The sequence below is a fragment of the Rhineura floridana genome, chromosome 4 (assembly GCF_030035675.1).
Source record: "Rhineura floridana isolate rRhiFlo1 chromosome 4, rRhiFlo1.hap2, whole genome shotgun sequence".
Lineage (NCBI taxonomy): Eukaryota > Metazoa > Chordata > Lepidosauria > Squamata > Rhineuridae > Rhineura > Rhineura floridana.
In genome coordinates, this window is record NC_084483.1 from 21598263 (window position 1) to 21619297 (window position 21035).

Here is a 21035-nt window from a genome sequence, read left to right on the forward strand (position 1 = left end):
CACACCACTCTTCCACTTGCGTTTCTAACAGGCCTGTCACAATTCCAGGGTCTGTGACTTGGTGTTTCCCTGCACCACTGTTGAGTGTTGCCTTGAATGGTTTCCTTGGCCTTTTGTGCTGAGGAAGACAGCCATTGTTTTCCTATTGAGGCAATAGGGGTCTGCAGCCTCAGTACATTCATGGGGGGGGAGCTCTGAACATCCCTTCTTTGCTTTAAACTGCAGATAAAGACCTTCGGACAAAAGGTTTCAGTTTGAAGTCCTGCAGAAATATGGTGAATCTCATGGATGTATCCTCTTTCTTTTGTTCGGGGGGGGGGGGGTATGTGTTACTGAATGCCTCCAGGTGATCAGTAGTTCCCCACCAGGATGCAACACACACACACTGCCAGTCATGCCAGAGATTGCTTTGGAAGCTTTCCTTCGCTTCAAACGTGGTTTCAGAAACTGCAAAGTCCCCAGGGAGTGCAGGGCAGGGGAAAGGCAGTGAACCGGTTGCACAGCTCTATAAATCTTGACCAAAGCTTTTGTAGTATGATGTTGGAAGTGGAGGTGGGGGGTGATGAAGGAAGGAGGGAACTGTGACATCTCGACAGGAGTGTCTCCTTAACGGCTCCCTCCTTGATCAGAGAGATGGAAATGGGAAACTCAGATTGGTGGAATTCAACATCCTTTGGACCAAAATCAGGAACTAGTTGGTAAGCACAGTTCCATCTCAGCCACTTATGGGTTAGTAAAAAGGAGTGTCTACAGCCTGAGTGGCAGTGAGGAAGCATCTGGTCCTTCAGATGTTGTTTGGTTACAACTCCCATCAGCCCCAGTAAGCATGGCCAGTGGATGATGGGAGTTGTAGTCCAGCAACATCTGGAGGGCCACAGGTTCCCTACCTTTGTCTTTCTGTCTGTCTGTCTGTCTAATCTTCCTCTGTGAATGTTCTCAAAATATTCTCCAGAGGTTATGTGAATTTTTCACAGCAAATATTGAATGTTCACCATCACCATTTGGACATCTGTTGTTGTTGTTTTCTCAGTAGCAGAGCAGTATCTGAAAAAGAGCAAACTGGGGTGGGTAACTATAATTATAATTATTTTTGTTATTTGCTGAGAGGGAGGGAGGAGTTCTGTTTAACTGTTTTCTCTGGTGGAAGAAAGCAGTTAAAACAATACTTTATATATATATATATATATATATATATATATATACCTGGCAGGGAGTCCAGAGTCTGAGTTCAAATCCCTGCTCGCGTCTCCTGGGTGTAAAGGGCCAGCTAAAGATCACCCCCACAGGGAGTGGCTCAGGAGTTACGTGCCCTGCCACCTGTGCAGCTGTGGGCAAGCTGCCTAGTCCCAAGGAGCCAGTTGCCCCCCTGCTGGCAGTGGCGGACAAGGAAGGGGCTGGCTTGTGCAGCGGTGGCAAGCTGAGCAGGCCCTAGCCAACTGTATAGCTAGATATATAGATATCTGACAATTTGACATGCATCAGTAGCTAGCATATCTTGCACTGACTTCCTTGATTTAACAAATTGGAAGACCTCTTTTAGGGGTGGGGAGAGAGTCCAAACAATCAAACTCTGAAATTTGACATCTGATTTTAATTCTGAAATTTGAATGTTGATATCCAGTTTCTGAATCTGAGCATTTTGAATATTGTTTTAAAATTCGCATTTGACCCTAGATGGGACTGATGTCTGGAGAATTTGGCTTTAGTGTAAGAGGCACCCTTGATAGTTGTCTGATGCCTTACAGTTTTGCTATCCCCCTTTCTCCGTCTCCCTCTAGTGGTTGGACTATGAATTGTCGCTGCGGCTGTGAAACTCGTATAACTTTTCTCTCTCTCAAGAGACATCTCATATTCTTGGGGATCGGCCACTGTTCTAGTAATATTATTTTAGGGTATCTTATCTCCTTTTCTTTTCATTCACTTTTAAGGCAGTCTTTAGGAAGTTTGATGTAGACAAGTCGGGGAGCATGAGCAATGTCCAGATTGTACAGAATCTAGAGCTGGGAGACAGGCTCCTCCCACTTTTTATGCCATTTTGGATCTTGGGCATCATTTTAGGGGAGTTTGAGACACTTTGAACACTTTTCATATTTTTTGGGACTCCTGACCCGCGGGTCACGTTTTTTGCTTTTTTTTTGTCTGCTGAACTGCACTCAGGTTTGTCCAGATTGTTCGGAATCTAGAGCTGGGAGACAGGTTCCACCCACTTTTTATGCCATTTTGGATCTTGGGCATCATTTTAGGAAACACTCTGAGCGTGAGCATTTTCACATTTTAAATTTTTACTCATCATTGTTTTTGCTTATTTATTGCCTTGGACCAGTCCCTCTCAGCCTCGCAGGGCTGTTGTGAAGATACAGAAGGCAGAATTAAAATGGGGAAAAAGGAAACTAAGGCTGCAATGCAATGCATGTCTACTTTATTGGGTTTAATGGGTTCAATGGGACTTACTCCCAGGTAAGTGTGTACACAATACATACTCGCCTGGGAGTAAGTCCCATTAAACCCTGGTACTGGATTGCAGGTCAGTCCTTGTATTACATGCATCACATTTTACTTGCCTGGTTACTTGCCTTAACCAGATTGATGCATCTTTGTACTAGAAAGGGTCATATTTTTTCTCTTCCCCCTCCCGCCCACAAATTGGTACAGCTGCAACCAGACCTTATCTTGCCTAATTATATCCTATATAGGGTTGCCAGGCTCAGGGCCTGAGAATGACTCTGTATCTTTAAGAGGAGAACATTCAGCCGAGTGCAAGTTTTCTCAACATTGCAATGGGAAAAACCACAAGGTTAAATTCTCCCTTCCCCCTGCACAACTTTTAAAGCTACAGAAGACCTCTTGCAGGCTGGGCCCTAGGTATGTTGCGCATTCATTAGTGAATTGAAAAGAGCAATTTAAAAAGATAATTTTTAAACAGAGCCAATGCTAATCCATGTCATCAGTACTGAGCTACATGGTACCAAATGGCCTGATTCCTTTGTTCCTAAAAGTGGAAAGAGACCCAAGGGCCACAGGGACTCCAAACTTTATTTCTGTATTTTATTTACATTTATATACTGTTTTATTGTAAAAAAATCACAAAGCAGTTTACAGAACGAATTAAAACAATGAAATTATTGGCAGAAACAGGTATTTAAAGACAGGCATTTAATATTCAAAATAATAAAACCAACAATGAGTTAAAAACAGATAAAAAACACAATAGCTTCTACATGCCTGGGTAAACTTGCCTAAACAAAAACGTTTTTAGCAGGTGCTGAAAAGAGTACAATGACGGATGTCAATAGGCAGGGAGTTCCAAAGGGTAGCTGCTGCCACACTAAAGGACTGATTTTTTTACAGGAGTAGAACAAGTACTATGTGGAACCCATAACATGGAAAGCACATCTTGAACATGGCCTGGTAGCAAATCGGCAATCGGTGCAGAGGTATTATGTGCTGATAGGGTCTCACTCGTGTCAGCAATCGTGCCACAGAATTCTGCACTAACTGCAGCCCCAGGTCAGGGAGGGGCAGGGCATTCCAACCCTGCTTGAACTTTGAACTTAGCCTGGCAGGAAATGGGCAGCCAGTGCAATTCTTTCAGCAGAGGGGTGACATGTTCACAATTCTTTCAGCAGATGCAGATCTGCACCTGCTTCTCTGCCCCCCCCCGGGAAAGACGGTTCTTCAGATGTCCCTGCGGTGACAGGTTGTTATTATTATTATTATTAACATTTATATCCTCCAAGGAGCTCAAGGTGGTGTCCAAACATGGTTCTCCTCTTCTGATTTTAGCCTTGCAAACAACGTCTGTGGCTTCCTTTATGGAATCAATCCATCTGTTGTTTGGTCTTCCTCTTGTTCTACTTCCTTCTGTTTTTCCCAGCATTATTGTCGGTTCTAGTGAATTGTGTCTTCACATGATGTGTCCAAAGTACCATAATCTCAGTTTCATCGTTATAGCTTCTAATGATAGTTCTATTGTAGCACTTTGATAAATGTGGAAGGCTAAAGTCTTCACTCTGTGCTGTCCTATTCCTTCTTGCCTATTGGGAACAACTGAAATGTTGTCAGAGCAAAGGGAGGGCGGGTGGGTTCGGCAACACACAACAAGCCAACCATACCAGTCTGGCATGAGCAGCCTAGACCATAGGACCCTGCTTTATACCAAGTCAGAGAACGGGTGTATCTAGCTCAGTATTGCCAACTCCGAGTAGCAGCACCTTTCCAGGATATCAGAGAAGCCCTACCTGGCGTTTCCCAGCCTTACCTGTACACACCAGGGATTGAACTTGGGGCCTTTTCGTACAAAAGTATATGCTCTACTGCTGAGCTATGGCCTTTAGTCTCATCAATTGTGTCTTTTTTCATATTATACAATATATCATCCAGAAACGCCACAATATGTGCGACTTCCTGAATTAAAAACAGTGCCTTATCTGGTCACCTGTAGCAAGTAACAATTTCCTCCAGGCGATCGCGTAGAGAAATATTTCATAAGTTGGAAGAGAGACTTGGTTCTCTCTCTTATTTCATACTATTGCTGTGCCATACATGCCTCAAAATAGGTGTTCTCCAGAAGCCACATCTTTATTAAGCGTCTGCCCAGCTAGCACATTTGGCATCATACAAGTTATACCAAATAGCTTTTTTTTAAAAAAAAATACACAAACAGGCTTTGCTGTGTTGTTTATGAACAGGAAGATAAACGTGCTTAATAAATAGATCATTGCTGATGTAAAACAGCAACATCCAAATAATGCCACTCCAAGGAGGGAAATATTCTGCAGAGGGTTTTCCTTAGCCATCGGACACTATCCCACAAATCGCCAGTCCTTGCCTGTTCCATCTGCCTCCGTAACAGGTTCCTGTAGGCCTGCCCAAAAAGAGATTCAGACTGAGACCATACCATAGGGTCTTTAGCAGCTACGCATGTGGGTAGAAATATTTTATAATTCTGATTAGAGATTTGTGAATCCCTTCAGAACAGATGCGGTGGGGAACACAAAGCCCGGAGAATAGAGCAGGCTACAAATGAAGTGTTTTAAGAGGGCTCACAAAGTTGTCTCCTCACCCTTTTCAAGGGAGGATCACCTGCCCAGCAGCGCTATTTCAGTCTAAACATTGGTAACTATACAGAACAGAGCGTATGAGAATCACAAGGGTAACTGCTGAGCATATCAGTAATTCCAGATTACTCCTGTGAGACTGCTCCGGAGGTTTACTCCGGAGCTAAGAGTGATGAAGCAAGAAAGGAGACGGCTTGAGTGCAAATGGAGGCGAACTCCCGACGGCTGTAATCATGCACTTGTGAAGCTCTCTACCAAACTCTATGTGAAGGCAGTGAGAGCAGCAAAGAAGCAATACTTTGCTGTCTCTATTCAGTCATCCCTTAACCGCCCAGCGGAACTTTATAAAGTTGTCCGGGGGCTTTTACACTCTGGTCCCCAGGACGCAATAACACCATCAATTGCCCGCTGTAATGAGTTTGCGCGACACTTTCGTGATAAGATCATGAACATCCGCCGGGACCTTGACTCCATTATTGTAGCAGTTGATCCTAATGAGGTGTCCAGAGCACAGTCTTGTCCTGTTTTATTGGATGAGTTTCAGTTGGTACAGCTCGAGGATGTGGACAAGGTGCTTGGACAGGTGCGGGCGACCACTTCTGCTCTGGATCCTTGCCCCTCATGGCTAATAAAAGCTAGCAGGAATGGAACAGCCGGCTGGGCCAAGGAGGTGATTAATGCCTCTTTACGAGAGGGAGTGGTCCCACCCTGCATGAAACAGGCGGTGGTGAGACCGCTCCTAAAAAAAATCCTCCTTGGACCCTGATAATTTGGACAACTATAGGCCAGTAGCAAATGTCCCATTCCTGGGCAAGGTTCTAGAGCGTGTGGCTGCTCGCCAACTCCAGGCTCTCTTGGATGAAACTGATTATCTAGACCCATTTCAATCGGGCTTTCGGCCGGGGTTTGGTACAGAAACGGCCTTGGTCGCCCTGTATGATGACCTCTGTCGGGAGAAAGACAGAGGGAGTGTAACTCTGTTGGTTCTCCTTGATCTCTCAGCGGCGTTTGATACCATCGACCATGGTATCCTTCTGGAGCGACTTACGGATTTAGGAGTGGGAGGCACTGCTTGGCGGTGGCTCTGCTCCTATCTCGGGAATCGTCTCCAGAAGGTGATGCTGGGGGAACATTACTCGAGTCCCTGGGTACTCTAATATGGGGTCCCGCAGGGTTCAGTTCTGTCCCCCATGCTTTTTAATATCTATATGAAGCCGCTGGGTGAGGTCATCAGGAGTTTTGGAGTGCGTTTCCAGCAATATGCTGATGATACGCAGCTCTACTACTCCTTTTCATCTTCGTCAGGTGAGGCTGTTGATGTACTAGACCGCTGCCTGGCCGCGATAATGGGCTGGATGAGAGCTAATAAACTGAAACTCAATCCTAACAAGACTGAGATGCTGTTGGTGGGAGGACCCTCTGCCCAGATGGTTGACGTTCGACCTGTCCTAGATGGGGTTACACTCCCCCTAAAGGAACAGGTCCGTAGTTTGGGGGTCTTATTAGATCCGCTCCTGTCACTTGAGGCTCAGGTAGCCTCGGTGGCACGGAATGCATTCTACCAGCTCCGGCTGGTAGCCCAACTACGACCCTATCTGAGCAGGGAGCATCTTGCCTCAGTTATCCATGCTATGGTAACCTCTAGATTGGACTACTGTAATGCACTCTACGTGGGGCTACCTATGAAGACGGTTCGGAAACTTCAGCTAGTGCAAAATGCTGCGGCCAGAGTTCTCACTGGGACAAAGAAATTTGACCATATAACACCTGTCCTGGCGCAGCTGCACTGGCTACCGATATGTTTCCGGGCCAGATTCAAAGTGTTGGTTCTTACCTATAAAGCCCTAAACGGCATTGGACCGCAATACCTGATGGAGCGCCTCTCTCGCTATGTACCTACCCGTTCACTACGCTCGACGTCGAAGGCCCTTCTCCGGGTCCCAACCCATAAAGAGGCCCGGAGATCAACAACTAGATCTAGGGCCTTCTCGGTGGTGGCCCCCGAACTATGGAATGCCCTCCCAGACGAGATACGCCTGGCGCCTTCTCTGTTATCTTTTCGGCGCCAGGTAAAAACTTACCTTTTCGCCCAGGCTTTTTAAATTTTGTAAATTTTTAAAAATTTTAATTTAACATTCTAAACTTAATATGATCTTAATTTATAAATCTCAATGGCAATTTTATTAATGTTTTATAATTGTACTATATATATATATATTTTTCCACACTTGCTCATATTTTAATTGTGATTTTATTTGTTGTACACCGCCCTGAGAGCTTTCTGCTATAGGGCGGTCTAGAAATGTAATTAAATAAATAAATAAATAAAATACAAAGATAACAGCCAGAGAGAGAGAGAGAGAGAGAGAGAGAGAGGTTTTACTCCCATCTGGTAGTTGGGTGGTCCTGAACAGAAGTAGAAACCCCTACTCCTAAAATGATGCCCAAGATCCAAAATGGCATAAAAACTGGGAGGAACCTGTCTCCCAGCTCTAGATTCTGAACAATCTGGAGAAACCTGAGTGCAGCTCAGGAGACAAAAAAAGGCAAAAAATATGAAAAGTGTTCAAAGTGTCTCAAACTCCCACAAAATGATCCACAGGATCCAAAATGGCATAAAAAGTGGGAGGAGCCTGTCTCCCAGCTCTAGATTCTGAACAATTTGGAGAAACCTATCATGTCTCCTCTGACCCGCCTTTTCTCTACACTAAAAAGCCCCAAATGCTGCAACCTTTCCTCATAAGGAAGTCGCTCCATCCCCTTGATCATTCTGGTTGCCCTCTTCTGAACCTTTTCTCGTGTGTTATGTGGAAGCAATCCCATCCCGCAGGGAACAGCAGAGGCAAGCACTTGCCCATTATCTTCTCTCTCACACAGCATGACCTCAACGCGCAATGCCACCCACCTGCTGCTGATGTGCTCGATGTGCACGGAGCGATTCAGCTGCAGGGCAAACCACACCTCGGAGTTCTCCAAGGTCAGGTCCACAGGTGAGTCCCCTTCCTTGTTCCACACTTCAGTGTCAGCCTCCCGCGACAGGAACAGGCTGCACAGGGGTGGGGGAAAGAGGGTAGAGCAAAAGCAGAGTAATTGCATCCAGCCAGCCTTCAACACCCCCGACGATATGAAAGAGACCCCAGGCACCCTGTTTGGCTTACAGGACACACTTGTCGTAGCTCTCCCGGGCAGCTATGTGCAGAGGTGAGTCTCCATGGAAATTGACAGCGTGGAGGTCACACTTGGCATTCAGGGGGACTTCAGCGATCTCTGCACTCCCTGTGAAGGAGGCCCAGTGCAAACATATGTTCTCTTCCTATTTGGGAGAAGAGGAAGGAACTGAAGGAAGACAAGGCTATCAGCGGCTACTAGAGCAAGGAGAAAGGGAGGGTTGGCACCACAAGAAGACAAAACAAAGAGAGCTACAGAGCTCACTGATCCAAGAGTTTTTATTGCAGCTCTACATGTTCAGCATAGATGCAAAGAGAATAAAATGTTGCTCTACCGCTTTTTCAAGCTCGTTCTTGAGTTGTTCAGGTTTTAACAAAAAGACGTTGACGACTTTTCAGAACTTTCAAGCATTTCAAGCTCCTGAAAGAAGAGTGTTCCACTCTGAAATGCAGAGAGCTACCATAAAAAGTCTTGCATCAGTGAGCACTGGAGCCTGTTCTCCTCTTTGTTCCATCCCACCAATGGCTACCAGCCACAATGGCTACATATTTTTCTCCACTGTTGGAGGCAGTATGCCTCCGAATACCAGTGGCCGGGAATCGCAAGTGAGGAAGAGTACTGTTGCGCTCACGTCCTGCTTGCAGGCTTCCAATTGGCATCTGGTTGGCCACTGTGAGAACAGGCCTGGCAACCAAGAGGTCTTCTGTATCTTTAAAAGTTGTGCAGGGGGAAGTCCCATCATCCCTGACCATTTGGCCCATGCTGGCTGGGGCTGATGGAAGTTGAAGTCCAACAACATCTGGAGGGCCTCAGGTTCCTTATCCCTATTCTAAACGAATAGTTGTTTTTATTGGTGCTTATTGTTGCAGTAACAGAAGGGAGTAGAAAAAGAGGAAGGCCAAACAAGAGATGGATTGATTCCATAAAGGAAGCCACAGACCTGAACTAACAAGATCAGAACAGGGTGGTTCATGACAGATGCTATTGGAGGTCACTGATTCATAGGGTCGCCATAAGTCATAGTAGACTTGAAGGCATATAACAACAAATGGTTGCAGTGATCTTACAGAAATCGCTTTGTGAGGGAAGGGTTGTAGCTCAGTGGTTGAGCATCTGTTTGGCATGCAGAAGGACCCATGTTCAATCCTTGGCATCTCCAGGGGGGGCTTTGAATGATGTTTGCCTGAAACCATGAAGAGCTGCTGCCAGTCAGTGTAGACAGTACTGAGGTAGATACAACAATGATCTGACTCAGTATAAGGCAGCTTCATTTATTTTCTGTGACGTCTGCCTGATAACAGTGTATATGAGCCAGTGTGGTGTAGTGGTTTAGGTGTTAGACTACGACCTGGGAGAGCAGGGTTCGAATCCCCACATAGCCATGAAGCTCACTGGGTGACCTTGGGCCAGTCACTGCCTCTCAGCCTCATGAAAACCCTATTCATAGGGTCGCCATAAGTCGGAATCGACTTGAAGGCAGTACATTTACATACCTTAAATAAGAGCTGCACAGTTTCTTCCCAATGCGGAACAGTGCTACTTATACAATATGACCTATTTCCTCATAAGTAGGCCTTCTTTACCTCCCTCCATTTCCCATCTATTCCAGCTTGGATTTTTATAGTGCAGGAGTTGCCAGCCTTTTTAGATTCATGGGCGCATCTGGAGTTTTTGAGTGAGTGCCGTGAGCACCCCTTCCGCCCACCCCTAGCTTATTTCTCTCCCCATGCATACAGAAAGAAAGAAAGCATGTGGGTATATTTCATGTTTCCAAGCTGCAGGTAAAAAAAAATCATATACTAATTTCTGTTGCTTTTGGTGACATTATGGGACAGGAGCTGTTGAGGGACCTTCTCTTTAGCAGGGTCTCTAGTGGGGCAGGGGCTGTGCTGCAGCCTCATCCTCTCCTGCAAATCCTGAGCTTTTCTGCTTGATTCGAGGAGATGCTTTGATCTTCAAATATTTAACGAAATGTAATTTGGAACATCCTTTTTAGTTCTAAGCTGGCCATTAACAACTAGGAAGTCCGGCACCCATTGTGCAAACAGTTGCTGTATAGCCTGTTCCTGTCAGCTGAATCAGCCCCACAGTGTGATTATGGCACTGTCATTCGTTAGATGCATGTTTATTTTTAGGTTTGTGTTGCATGTTAGTTTGTGATAACCTGCTTCGTGAGTGCATCTAGTTAAATGCGTTTCATTGGTCAACAACTTTTCTGGGGGAATCTGATTCAGTTTTGTGTTGCTGGAAGTCAGCACAGCATTTTAAAAATGAGTGACATACATGGTGGAACATGGTACTCGGGAAGTGAAGGTTTGTCGTAATGTTCATGCATCCTCTCTGTGGAAGCTCTTTTTCAAAATAAAAATAAAAATGCAGAATTATCACCTTATGAAAATGTCGTAGTTTTCTTTTTTCTTTTCTTGCTCCAAGTCTCACGATCGTTTGCAAGTCTACGGAGGACACTCGGATATGATTATGTGCATGACTGTTCATAAGAGCATGGTAACAATTTCTCCTATTACATAAAATTGGAGATTCTCCTTCAGTGGTCGTTATCCAGTAGAGAGTCAGTCCTCTCACTTGCTTTGTGGGTGTGGATTTATGCAATCACTTATTTATCATTTATGTATTTTGTGCTTGGCTCTTTCTGGTGGGAGGAGCTTCCAATCAGTGCTGCTGCCTATGAAGCAACAGGGCTTGTCAGCTCTCCCACCTGCCAAAAATCTTCCCCCAAAGGTCTGGGGATTTCCAGAGCAGCCACTCCTTGATAGGCTGCCAACAGAAGAAACATAGGGGCATACCTGTAGCTGTTTTGGGGAGCATAGGAAGCTGCCCTGCCTTATTCCAGAGCAGATTATTTGACCATCTAACTCCATACTGTCTCCTCTGACTGGCAGTGATGCTGTCTCAGACAACAGTCTTTCCATATCGACATAATCATTTTAACTGGAAATGCTAGGGAATAAGAAAGAAGTGTCTGCTCCTCTGCCTCTGAGCTGTGACACTGGTGCTAAGAAACGATGTCCCTGAACTGGGCTTTCCTAGAGGAGAGTGAAGGGTTCATGCTCCAGCCACTGTAAATATAAAAGTTCCATTTATGTTTCTTGGCTAACAGTCACTGAAGATCCTCTCCTCCATTAACATAAGAGCCCTGCTGGATCAGATGAAAGGTCCTCCTCTAAGCCAACATCCTGTTTCTAACAGTGGCCAAAATTGCTTCCCAGAAGCTCCCACCTAGCAATGAGGAACATCAGAAGAGCCTGTCTGCTGGATCAGGCCAAAGGGGGCATCCTGCTGGGAAGCCCGCAAACAGGACCAGAGGGCAAGAGCAACTCTTCCCACCTGTGATTCACAGCAACTGGCATTCAGAGACACTGCCTCTGAAACTGGAAGTTCCACTAGAATTATGTAATTTTTTTCCCCCAGCCAACTAACCTGGTGGCCATTCCCACATCCTTCTGCCTGTGAATTCCGTAAAGTAATTCCACACTGCATGGAAAGCACTTCCTTTTGTCACAGTTGTGACTGTGGCCCTTCTCCAGACGTTGCTGGACTCCAACTCCCACCAGTCCAGCCCATACCACTGGCCGTGCTGGCTGCGGGGTGGGTGGGGAGGCTGATGGGAGCTGGAGTCTAAGGACATCTAGAGAAGGGTCGCAGGTTCGTTCCCCACCTCTGCCCCATTGTTTGGCCAGTTAGCATCTCAACCAGTTTGCCTCCCCGCCCTTTGCTCTGACAACATTTCAATTGTTCCCAATAAGCAAGAAGGAATAGGACAGCACAGAGTGAAGACTTTAGCCCTCCACATTTATCAAAGTGCTACAATAGAACTATCATTAGAAGCTAAAACGATGAAACTGAGATTATCGTACTTTGGACACATCATGAGAAGACACGATTCACTAGAAAAGACAATAATGCTGGGAAAAACAGAAGGAAGTAGACAAAGAGGAAGACCAAACAACAGATGGATTGATTCCATAAAGGAAGCCACAGAACTTACAAGATCTTAACAGGGTGGTTTGTAACAGATGCTACTGGAGGTTGCTGATTCATAGGGTCGCCATAAGTCGAAATCGCCTTGAAGGCACATAAAAATGGAAATGGACTGCCTTCAAGTCGATTCCAACTTATGACGACCCTATGAATAGTGTTTTCATCGTAAGCGGTATTCAGAGGGGGTTTACCATTCCCTTCCTCTGAGGCTTAGAAGCAGGGACTGGCCCAAGGTCACCCAGTGAGCTTCATAGCTATGTGGGGATTCGAACCCTGGTCTCCCAGGTCGTAGTCCAACACTCTAATCACTACACCACACTGGCTCTCATGAAGGCACATAACAACAACAAATTCTATATTGGGAATTAATACCGACCTTCCTAACAGAGTTGCTCTTGAAGGAAAATGGAAGATGGTTGTGTACAGAGTCAAGCCACTGTTCCACCTAGCTCAGTCAGGCCAACGATCCACCTCTTCGCTCAGCCTTGTCTGCACTCTACACTGCTCTCCAAGGTTTCAGATAGGGGTCTTCCCCAGTCCTAACTGAAGATGCCAGGAACTGAGTCCAGCTGCTTCTTGCATGCAAAGCGTGGGCTCTATCCCCAAGCTAAACTTGGTAAGTAAGGAGCACAGTAGAAGACTTTTTTTGCCGTTAGTTTTTTTTTTTATGAGTCATTATTTCCAAAACATTTTAAGACAAAGGAACTTGGAATGTGGTCTTGAGCCAGTCAGGGGATTCCTTCTCTCAAAGGTTGTTTTCCTAGCTCAGGCATGCAACCGAGAGACCAGTGTCCCTACAAAGAGTCTTGTTCTGGAGGCAACATACTAACCCTAAACGCTTTGGTCAAGTCACACACACTTTTTCAACACGTTAGCAATGTGCAACTAATTTGCTCTCTGTTCTCTGGAATTCTACATATATTTGGAGGGTGGTGGTTGTAGCTTCAAACAGTCAAGGAAAAGAAATCACCTCTCTGCACATACTCAGAGGCGGTTCCTTCCCTATTGTTAAAGCCACACCGGACCTTAGCCAAAAAGGGTCTCCTAAAGTCGAGTCTTGGTTCCGATTAAGCCCTTCTAGTAGGGAGTGTTGAACGTATGCACCTCCCCCTTTCTGAGAACTAAATTGAGGCTCCGCTTTCCTTACCCAACCACTCCCAAAAGCAGGGCCAGCTGGAAACTGTGCAGAGAGGGCATGATGAAAGGCTTTGAGTGGCTTACACAATATTTAAACTTTTTTACATTAGAGAACATCCTCCTCCAACAAAACAGAATTTCCTAAGGCTACAATCCTACCTACTTACCTGGGAATAAGTCCCAATGAACTAAATTATTTTATTTCATCAATTTATATACTGTAATTAAACAGTATATAAATTGATGAAATAAAATAATTTAGTTCATTGGGACTTATTTGTCTCTAAGCCTGTGCAAAAAAAACTCAATACAATGAAAATAAAAATAAATTAGTTATAAAATTAGAATTCAGTTAAAATGTCTGCTAGTATAAAAACATTTGCAGTAGGTGCTGGAAGTTCAATAAGGAGTGGACCTACTCCATCTCAACTGGAAGGGAGATCCATTAATTAAGGCGCACAATATTGAACACACAGTTCTTGGTGGCTATAGGCTGTACATTTGAGTCATGGAGCACCACTAAAAGTGACTCCCCCAAAGACCTCAGAGATCAGGCAGGGATATAAGGAATCAGGCAGCCCCTCAGTTATCCTGGACCCAAGTTGTTAAGGACCTGATAACTTAATATTAATAACCTTGAACCTGGCCCAGTAACTTATGGAGCTGTATTTCTAAGTGGGTAATGTATAGGACTGCACTGTTATATATTCCATGGACTCTTTCCACAGGTTGTTATGCATGTTCGTGCTTGGACCTGACTAGTTTTCTCAATAGATAGATCTCAACAGACATTGAGATTCAAAAAGCTGCACTTGAAACTCTAGCTGTCCTTTTCAGCTATGGTTCTTGTGAGCCACCCTCATTCCCCTCCTGCGAGCTGCGTGTGCGTGTGCGTGTGACCAGACTGAATTGACGGGGGAGATGAATGATAGTCCTGCATTTCCTCCCATATTAGAGTTTGAAGGAAGGGAATGAAGGTGGCTTACAAGTACAACAAGCCAACAAGGTCCTCTGGGCGCAGTCTCGTCAGAGTTGGGCAAATGTACCGGAAGCAGCGAGCATGACCAGCAGCAGCCTTCTCACCTTATCTCTATGGGTATTCCCCGTCCCTTTAGGAGCGTCGCTTTCGGTGACGAAAGAGAGGCGCTTGCTGGGAGTTGCAGTCTTCTTCAGGTGGGGCGCTGTAGTCCTCCCGCCCTCATCCGTCATGGCATGAGCTACTACGGCCTGGTGGTGCAGACAAGGACTCGGCTAGATCGACCAACGGTCTGACCCTGTATAAGCCCGCTTCCTGTTTGGCTTCCGGGTGAGGGGAGTCGCTCTTCTTTTCGCAACTCTATGATGAACACCGTCCAATGAGGGGAAAAGGGGGTCGGTGCTTTTGTCAACGAGACGACACTTGCGTGTTCCTCTTAGGAGCAGATTCCCGCTGCGAGTCAGGATTGGGGGCGAGGGGGAGCGGGGCTGAATTGTTGGGGAGGGGAGGGAGGGTGCCCCGCATTGTAGTCCCGCATCGTCTGCCACATTACAGCTCGCAGGAGGGGAATGAGGGTGGCTCACAAGAACCCATATAGCTGAAAAGGACAGCTAGGGTGTCAGGTGCAGCTTTTTGAATCTCAATGTCTGTTGAGATCTATCTATTGAGAAAACTATTCAGGTCCAAGCACAAAAATGCATAACAACCTGTGGAAAGAGTCCATGGAATATATAACCGTACAGTCCTATACATTACCCACTTAGAAATACAGCTCCATAAGTGTAAGACCCTGATTCCAGAAATGTAAGTAGTCTAAGCCCCCCCCCCCCCGGGACCCGGGACAATTACACCGCTGCTTACAGAGTAATGATCATGCCTTAGAAAAATGTCACTAGAAGACTTCATTACCTTTTGAACCGCCACAGGTGTGTCATGCAGTTCTTGCAACTCCTATGACACACTGATACAATATTGTCCAGAATAAGCGGGGGGGGGGGGGAGGAAGAGATAGTTGCATGTCTCATTCCTATTTTCCTTGCAGCATCACACATAAGTCCCACCTTCTTGTTTGTTTTTTAAGAGCAACCACAACCTTCTTTAATCTCCAGAGTACCTGACCTAGTTCCTATGTGGTCTTTTCAGGACCTGCTTTCTTCCCATCTGGACCTTCCCACACCTCCTTTCCCCCAAAAGCACTGAGGAGAGTTAGTGCAGAGGGAGAGAGACATCAGAACAGAGTGCCCTGATCAATATTTCTTTAACTCCAAACAATATTTTAATTTGCGAACACCTAACTGTGTTCAATTTGGGAAATTTGTGATTAAACTGCACTTTTGATCATTGAACATTCAATAAGTAGAGCAGAGGCACAATGACAAGTCAAACTGCTGTATCAATACTGGTGGTCAAACTGGCATGTTACACTCCTGTGTGTACGTGCTCACACTACACACGCTTTTTCAGATTTTGCTACTATTTATTCAATGGTGTGTGTATTTTTAACTAGAGTACATTCTTTTTCTTGAATAAGCTATATACTTGGGAATACTCTATGTTAGAGTATGTTAGAGTGTGTTCAAGATGTGCTTTCCATGTTATGGGTTCCACATAGTACTTGTTCTACTCTTGTAAAAAATCAGTCCTTTAGTGTGGCAGCAGCTACCCTTTGGAACTCCCTGCCTATTGACATTAGGCAGACACCGTCATTGTACTCTTTTCAGCACCTGCTAAAAACGTTTTTGTTTAGGCAAGTCTACCCAGGCATGTAGAAGCTATTGTGTTTTTTATCTGTTTTTAACTCATTGTTGGTTTTATTATTTTGAATTTTAAATACCTGTCTTTAACTGTTTCTGCCAATAATTTCATTGTTTTAATTCCTTCTGTAAACTGCTTTGAGATTTTTTACAATAAAACGGTATATAAATGTAAATAAAATACAGAAATAAAGTTTGGAGTCCCTGTGGCCCTTGGGTCTCTTTCCACTTTTAGGAACAAAGGAATCAGGCCATTTGGTACCATGTAGCTCAGTACTGATGACATGGATTAGCATTGGCTCTGTTTAAAAATTATCTTTTAAAATTGCTCTTTTCAATTCACTAATGAATGCGCAACATACCTAGGGCCCAGCCTGCAAGAGGTCTTCTGTAGCTTTAAAAGTTGTGCAGGGGGAAGGGAGAATTTAACCTTGTGGTTTTTCCCATTGCAGTGTTGAGAAAACTTGCACTCGGCTGAATGTTCTCCTCTTAAAGATACAGAGTCATTCTCAGGCCCGAGCCTGGCAACCCTATATAGGATATAATTAGGCAAGATAAGGTCTGGTTGCAGCTGTACCAATTTGTGGGTGGGAGGGGGAAGAGAAAAAATATGACCCTTTCTAGTACAAAGATGCATCAATCTGGTTAAGGCAAGTAACCAGGCAAGTAAAATGTGATGCATGTAATACAAGGACTGACCTGCAATCCAGTACCAGGGTTTAATGGGACTTACTCCCAGGCGAGTATGTATTGTGTACACACTTACCTGGGAGTAAGTCCCATTGAACCCAATAAAGCTTACTTCTCAGTAGACATGCATTGCATTGCAGCCTTAGTTTCCTTTTTCCCCATTTTAATTCTGCCTTCTGTATCTTCTACGAGATACCACTGCGTCACGCCTGGCCGAAAGACATACAGGAAAAATAAGTAACTGAGGGTTCCTGTGGCATCCTTCCCTGGCTCTCCCTGTCAGGTTCCCACCTGCTTGTGGCTACTGCCTTTCACTAGGCACCACCAGGGACACCGCCAGTCAGGATCGTCATTTTTATGTTTTCTCCACTCTGCTCTAGCACAGATCTCACTAGATCCCACTGCTAGGCAGCACCACCAGTCACATCCTCTAACCAATACTCCCAGAGACTTTGCCTGAGTCTCTCTATAGCTGGTTTCTTTGTGAGTGAGTGCTTATGCTGTTCCCAACCCCCTTGTATCTGTCTCTATAAAGCATACAACTCTGGGTTGCTCTGGATACTTGTCTTTGTTACAATATATCCCTTCACCGCTACCACCATTAGATACTGCTTCTGTTCAGCCTTGGTAATTACCTTGCCCTCCCTCCTGGTATGTATATTCCCCAGACAAGGATCAGGCCTTTGGTAAACCAAATAAGTATTTATTCAATAATACCAGGAAATAACAAGATTACTTAGGATTGTTTAACAAGCGTATGGTTTCATTTGGTGTCACTCTTTATGTGTCTGTTCATTTATATACTTTCTAAATATCAGCCAAATATAATCAAACCTCCCTCAGAACTCTGCCAACCAACCCTCACCAAACGATCTCACTCCAACCAACTCAACTTCTCCCTTTCCCACACAACTCTCATCCTCACATTTATACCTTCAGCCAGCCAGCTACTCAGCCAATCATCATCCAGCATACTTCAGCTTCTAGCCCATGTATTCCCCCTTTGTCTCTCAGTCAATTACCATACATCACCTAATAGACCCGCACTTACCATATTTACAGATGCTTAACCTACAGGAACATCACACAGGCCCCCTCTCCCTTCTCTGATCTCAACCTTCTCAGGCCCGCATGGCCTTGAGTACCAGGCTCCCAGCAGATTAGCAGAGATAAACAGGTGTTTCTGTTCAGGCCTCCCAACTGCTTGCAGCTGGAAACAAAACTTAAAATTTTCCTCTCACAGACGCCCGTCTCCTTCCACGATGTAACTCCCACAATTCCCTGTATCTGAGCCACGTCCACGTTACAAGAAAGCCATGTTACAAGAAAACCAGGTTAATAAATTTGCAAGTTCATGACAATCATGTGAACCTTGCAGATTAAAAGGGGATGTGAGTAGCACCAGACACACAGTAAACCTCTGTGTAGACGAAAACTCAGGTTCTGAGAGTTGAGTGCCATAATTGTCTGCCATGTCACTTATGAAGGATAAGCTATCTGTCTTTATAATTCATGGTATAAATGGCTACCATAAGGGGTTCAGGTAAAAATGTATTGTGAACAGCAGCTTGCAATGTGGCTTGATTTCTTCAACTGCTTTCCCCTCTGACGTCAAGGCCAGGCTACATTTGTAAATGTGCATGTCTGCAAAAAAGATTGGCTTGAACCCACCTTTTGATGCAATGCAACAGATGCAAAAAAAGTGGGTTTTTTAATCCCGTTTGAGGTTTTATTATAATTTATTATTTATTTATTTATTTAATTACATTTTTAGACCGCCCTATAGCAATAAGCTCCCAGGGCGGTGTACAGCATAATAAAACAGTGGGATATAATCAAGTGGGATATAAATCTTGTTATATAAACACACAAACAAATAAAATCTCGTTCTTTAAAATGACGTTCTGCTCTCTCACTAAGAAGACCTTGACCACCTTAGGTGGCTCACACTATGATTGATTGATTGTCCTTATTCTCTGCCCTTTCTCTTGCAAGAACCTAGTGCAGCTTACAGAAATAAAAAAAATCCAACATTAAAAAATCTTAACAAAAAGAAAGAATAACACCACAGTAAAATACAATAAAAATACAATGAAACAGCCAACAACAGTTAAGCAGATCTGGCCAATTTCACACTGGGCATTTAGTGCAGAATTGTTATACTTTGTTTGCCCACTTATTGAACATCTGCATGATGATGTTGTTGAGTTATTGCAATTCTAGTCATTTTCCTGTGGTTCTCTTCACAGACCACAGAAAGTCAAAAGTTTTTTCAGAAGAGCAGCACATTCTGCACAGGTGTTGATGCTCATTTTCTTATTTTTAATTAATATTTTAATTTGTCCTGAAGTGTATTTCTGGCTAAAAATTTTAATATTAAAATGTTAACAACATACCACATCAATTAAAGTGTTATAGCACTAAAACACTATAATATTATGCTAAAAAGAAAATTAAAAATGATTGTTAAAAAGCCATTCCTGTCATCATCATCATCATCAGTTCCCTGTGTAAAGTGATCAGAATGGTTTTCCCCAGCCAACATTATTTTTAAAATTAGCATTATAGTGTTATAGCTCCATAACATACTTTCATTTAAGTGGTATTTCATTATTTTAATATGTTCTTAAAATTACATATAATTTAGTGCTTGATTGACTGAGAAAATTAATGGGCTGATAAAATGGTAGCCACTACAATGACTGTAGATTCAAATGACTGCTCAGGTGAACTGGCACCTTTCATACACAGCAGCTCTGTCATGCCCATTGGTGTGGACTGTGGACTGAACATAGCAGGATGTACACATTTTAAAAAGCACAGTACTCAATAGTATGGAAAGCTGATTGCAATGCCAGTTGTAGCTTCCAACAGAAGAGCAATGATGGGTAGCATTAGTAGGGTTGCCATATTCCAGTTCCACAAATCCAGGCAGGCTAATTTGCATATTATGCAAATTATTTGCATATTAATATTTGGATTGTCCAGTTGTTTTGTTTTTGTGCCTAGGAATTACCACCAAAAACTGGGGAAAGATGTGAGAAATCTTTTTTTAAAAAGCAACATTTTCAGCCTTAAATGCCTAGACTCTAGTTTCCAACACTATGGAGTATTTATTGATTGATTAAGAGGGTTTAAATCCTGCCCTTCTGCTGTTAAAAACAGAGCTCAGCACAGCTTACAAATATAATAAAAACAATAAAAATACACAATTAATATAAAAACATAATAAAAACACAAAATAGCAACAAACATAAAGTAAGTCAGGGCAGCTGTACGGTTAACCATTACATATACGATATATTTCAGAGATGTGGTGGGTGGAGAAAAACAAGAAGCCAAAATGTTAGGAAAAGGAGTCTTTCACACCACATGTTCAGTTCTAAATACTGTTGCAGCAAGTTTTACAAGTTCCTCCAGTATTCCACTGGTGCACGCACTCAGACATTCAAAGTATCTGTATGTTTCTTAGGTTTTATAAAAGCAGAGCTTTGCTTAACTCAAAATTTTTCTTCCTTTGATCAACCACATCTACACAGTTTCCACCTCCCTACTCAAAATGAAACTGGGCCTGGAAGTGTGCAACAACCCCACACATACCTTGCTAATTAGATTACCAATGCCAGGATGTCTGTCTTATTGACTACAGTAGGGCCCCGCTTATACGGCGGGTTAGGGACCAGGCCCCTGCCATAAAGCAGAAATCGCTGTAAAGCGGAACCCATTGACGATAATGGGGCGAGTTGAGCGAAAATGACATCAAAATGGTACGTGACGGAAAAAACCAGCCATAAAAGCGGAACAAGCACCTTAATGTGGGGACTTTCCCTAATGAAAGCTGCTGCATGAGTGAATCGCTGTAAAGCAAAGCACTGTAAAGCGGGGCCCTACTGTACTGGCCTGGGCTCAGAAAGAAAATAAATATCTGGTCCTCTCCAAAGTACTGATAAGCCTATTGTTTTAATTAAAATAATAATTATAAATTCTTGCTCTTAGCACTAATGGGAGTTAATTATCTTGCATATGCTGCTGTTGCTTCTATGGCTGTAACAGAGTGAGGTTAAAGATAAGTGAAATGCAAACAGGAAAAAAACAACACAAAAGGCAGTAACACGTTCCTAAATGTAATACCATACCAACCACAACAAGATTCCTATGAGTAAGGCAGAAAACTCAGCATCCCACAACCAGTCAGGATTCATAACCAAAAACCCAAACTAAAAAAATCCTAGCAGCCAGTCAGCCAAGGTCACA

The 21035-nt window shown here is 43.9% G+C and overlaps 2 protein-coding genes across 3 annotated transcripts in view; one reads left to right on the top strand and one right to left on the bottom strand.

Annotated features, from left to right (window-relative positions):
- Nucleotides 1-287: 287 nt before the first annotated feature.
- Nucleotides 288-14661, bottom strand: LOC133384280 (histone-lysine N-methyltransferase EHMT2-like). Of its 2 annotated transcripts, none has more exons than XM_061626206.1 (4): nt 14445-14661; nt 8216-8370; nt 7963-8103; nt 288-1044 (listed from the first exon to the last, which is right to left on the bottom strand). In XM_061626206.1, the coding sequence occupies exons 1-4, from the start codon at nt 14568-14570 to the stop codon at nt 969-971; spliced, it is 498 nt and encodes a 165-aa protein (XP_061482190.1). In that variant the 5' UTR covers nt 14571-14661; the 3' UTR covers nt 288-968. The 2 variants fall into 2 exon arrangements, with proteins under 2 accessions (XP_061482190.1, XP_061482189.1); XM_061626205.1 differs by lacking the exon at nt 288-1044 and adding an exon at nt 3208-4864 and having other exon boundaries at nt 14445-14653.
- ANKRD66 (ankyrin repeat domain 66) overlaps nt 14631-21035 on the top strand; it is a 41182-nt gene continuing 34777 nt past the window's right edge. The window contains exon 1 of the mRNA XM_061626203.1: nt 14631-14667. The gene's annotated coding sequence lies outside the window, so the exon portion shown is untranslated. The remainder of the gene's footprint in view (nt 14668-21035) is intronic.

What these genes read in the sequence shown, in the direction of transcription:
- LOC133384280 (XM_061626206.1), bottom strand. Translation starts at nt 14,570, where the DNA reads ATGACGGATGAGGGCGGGAGGACTACAGCGCCCCACCTGAAGAAGACT. An exon ending in AGCTACGACAAGTGTGTCCT is followed by an intron (nt 8,104 to 8,215) that starts GTAAGCCAAACA and finishes ACCCCTGTGCAG; the next exon opens with CCTGTTCCTGTCGCGGGAGG. An exon ending in ATCGAGCACATCAGCAGCAG is followed by an intron (nt 1,045 to 7,962) that starts GTGGGTGGCATT and finishes GCTCTTTTTCAG; the next exon opens with ATACTGCTCTGCTACTGAGA.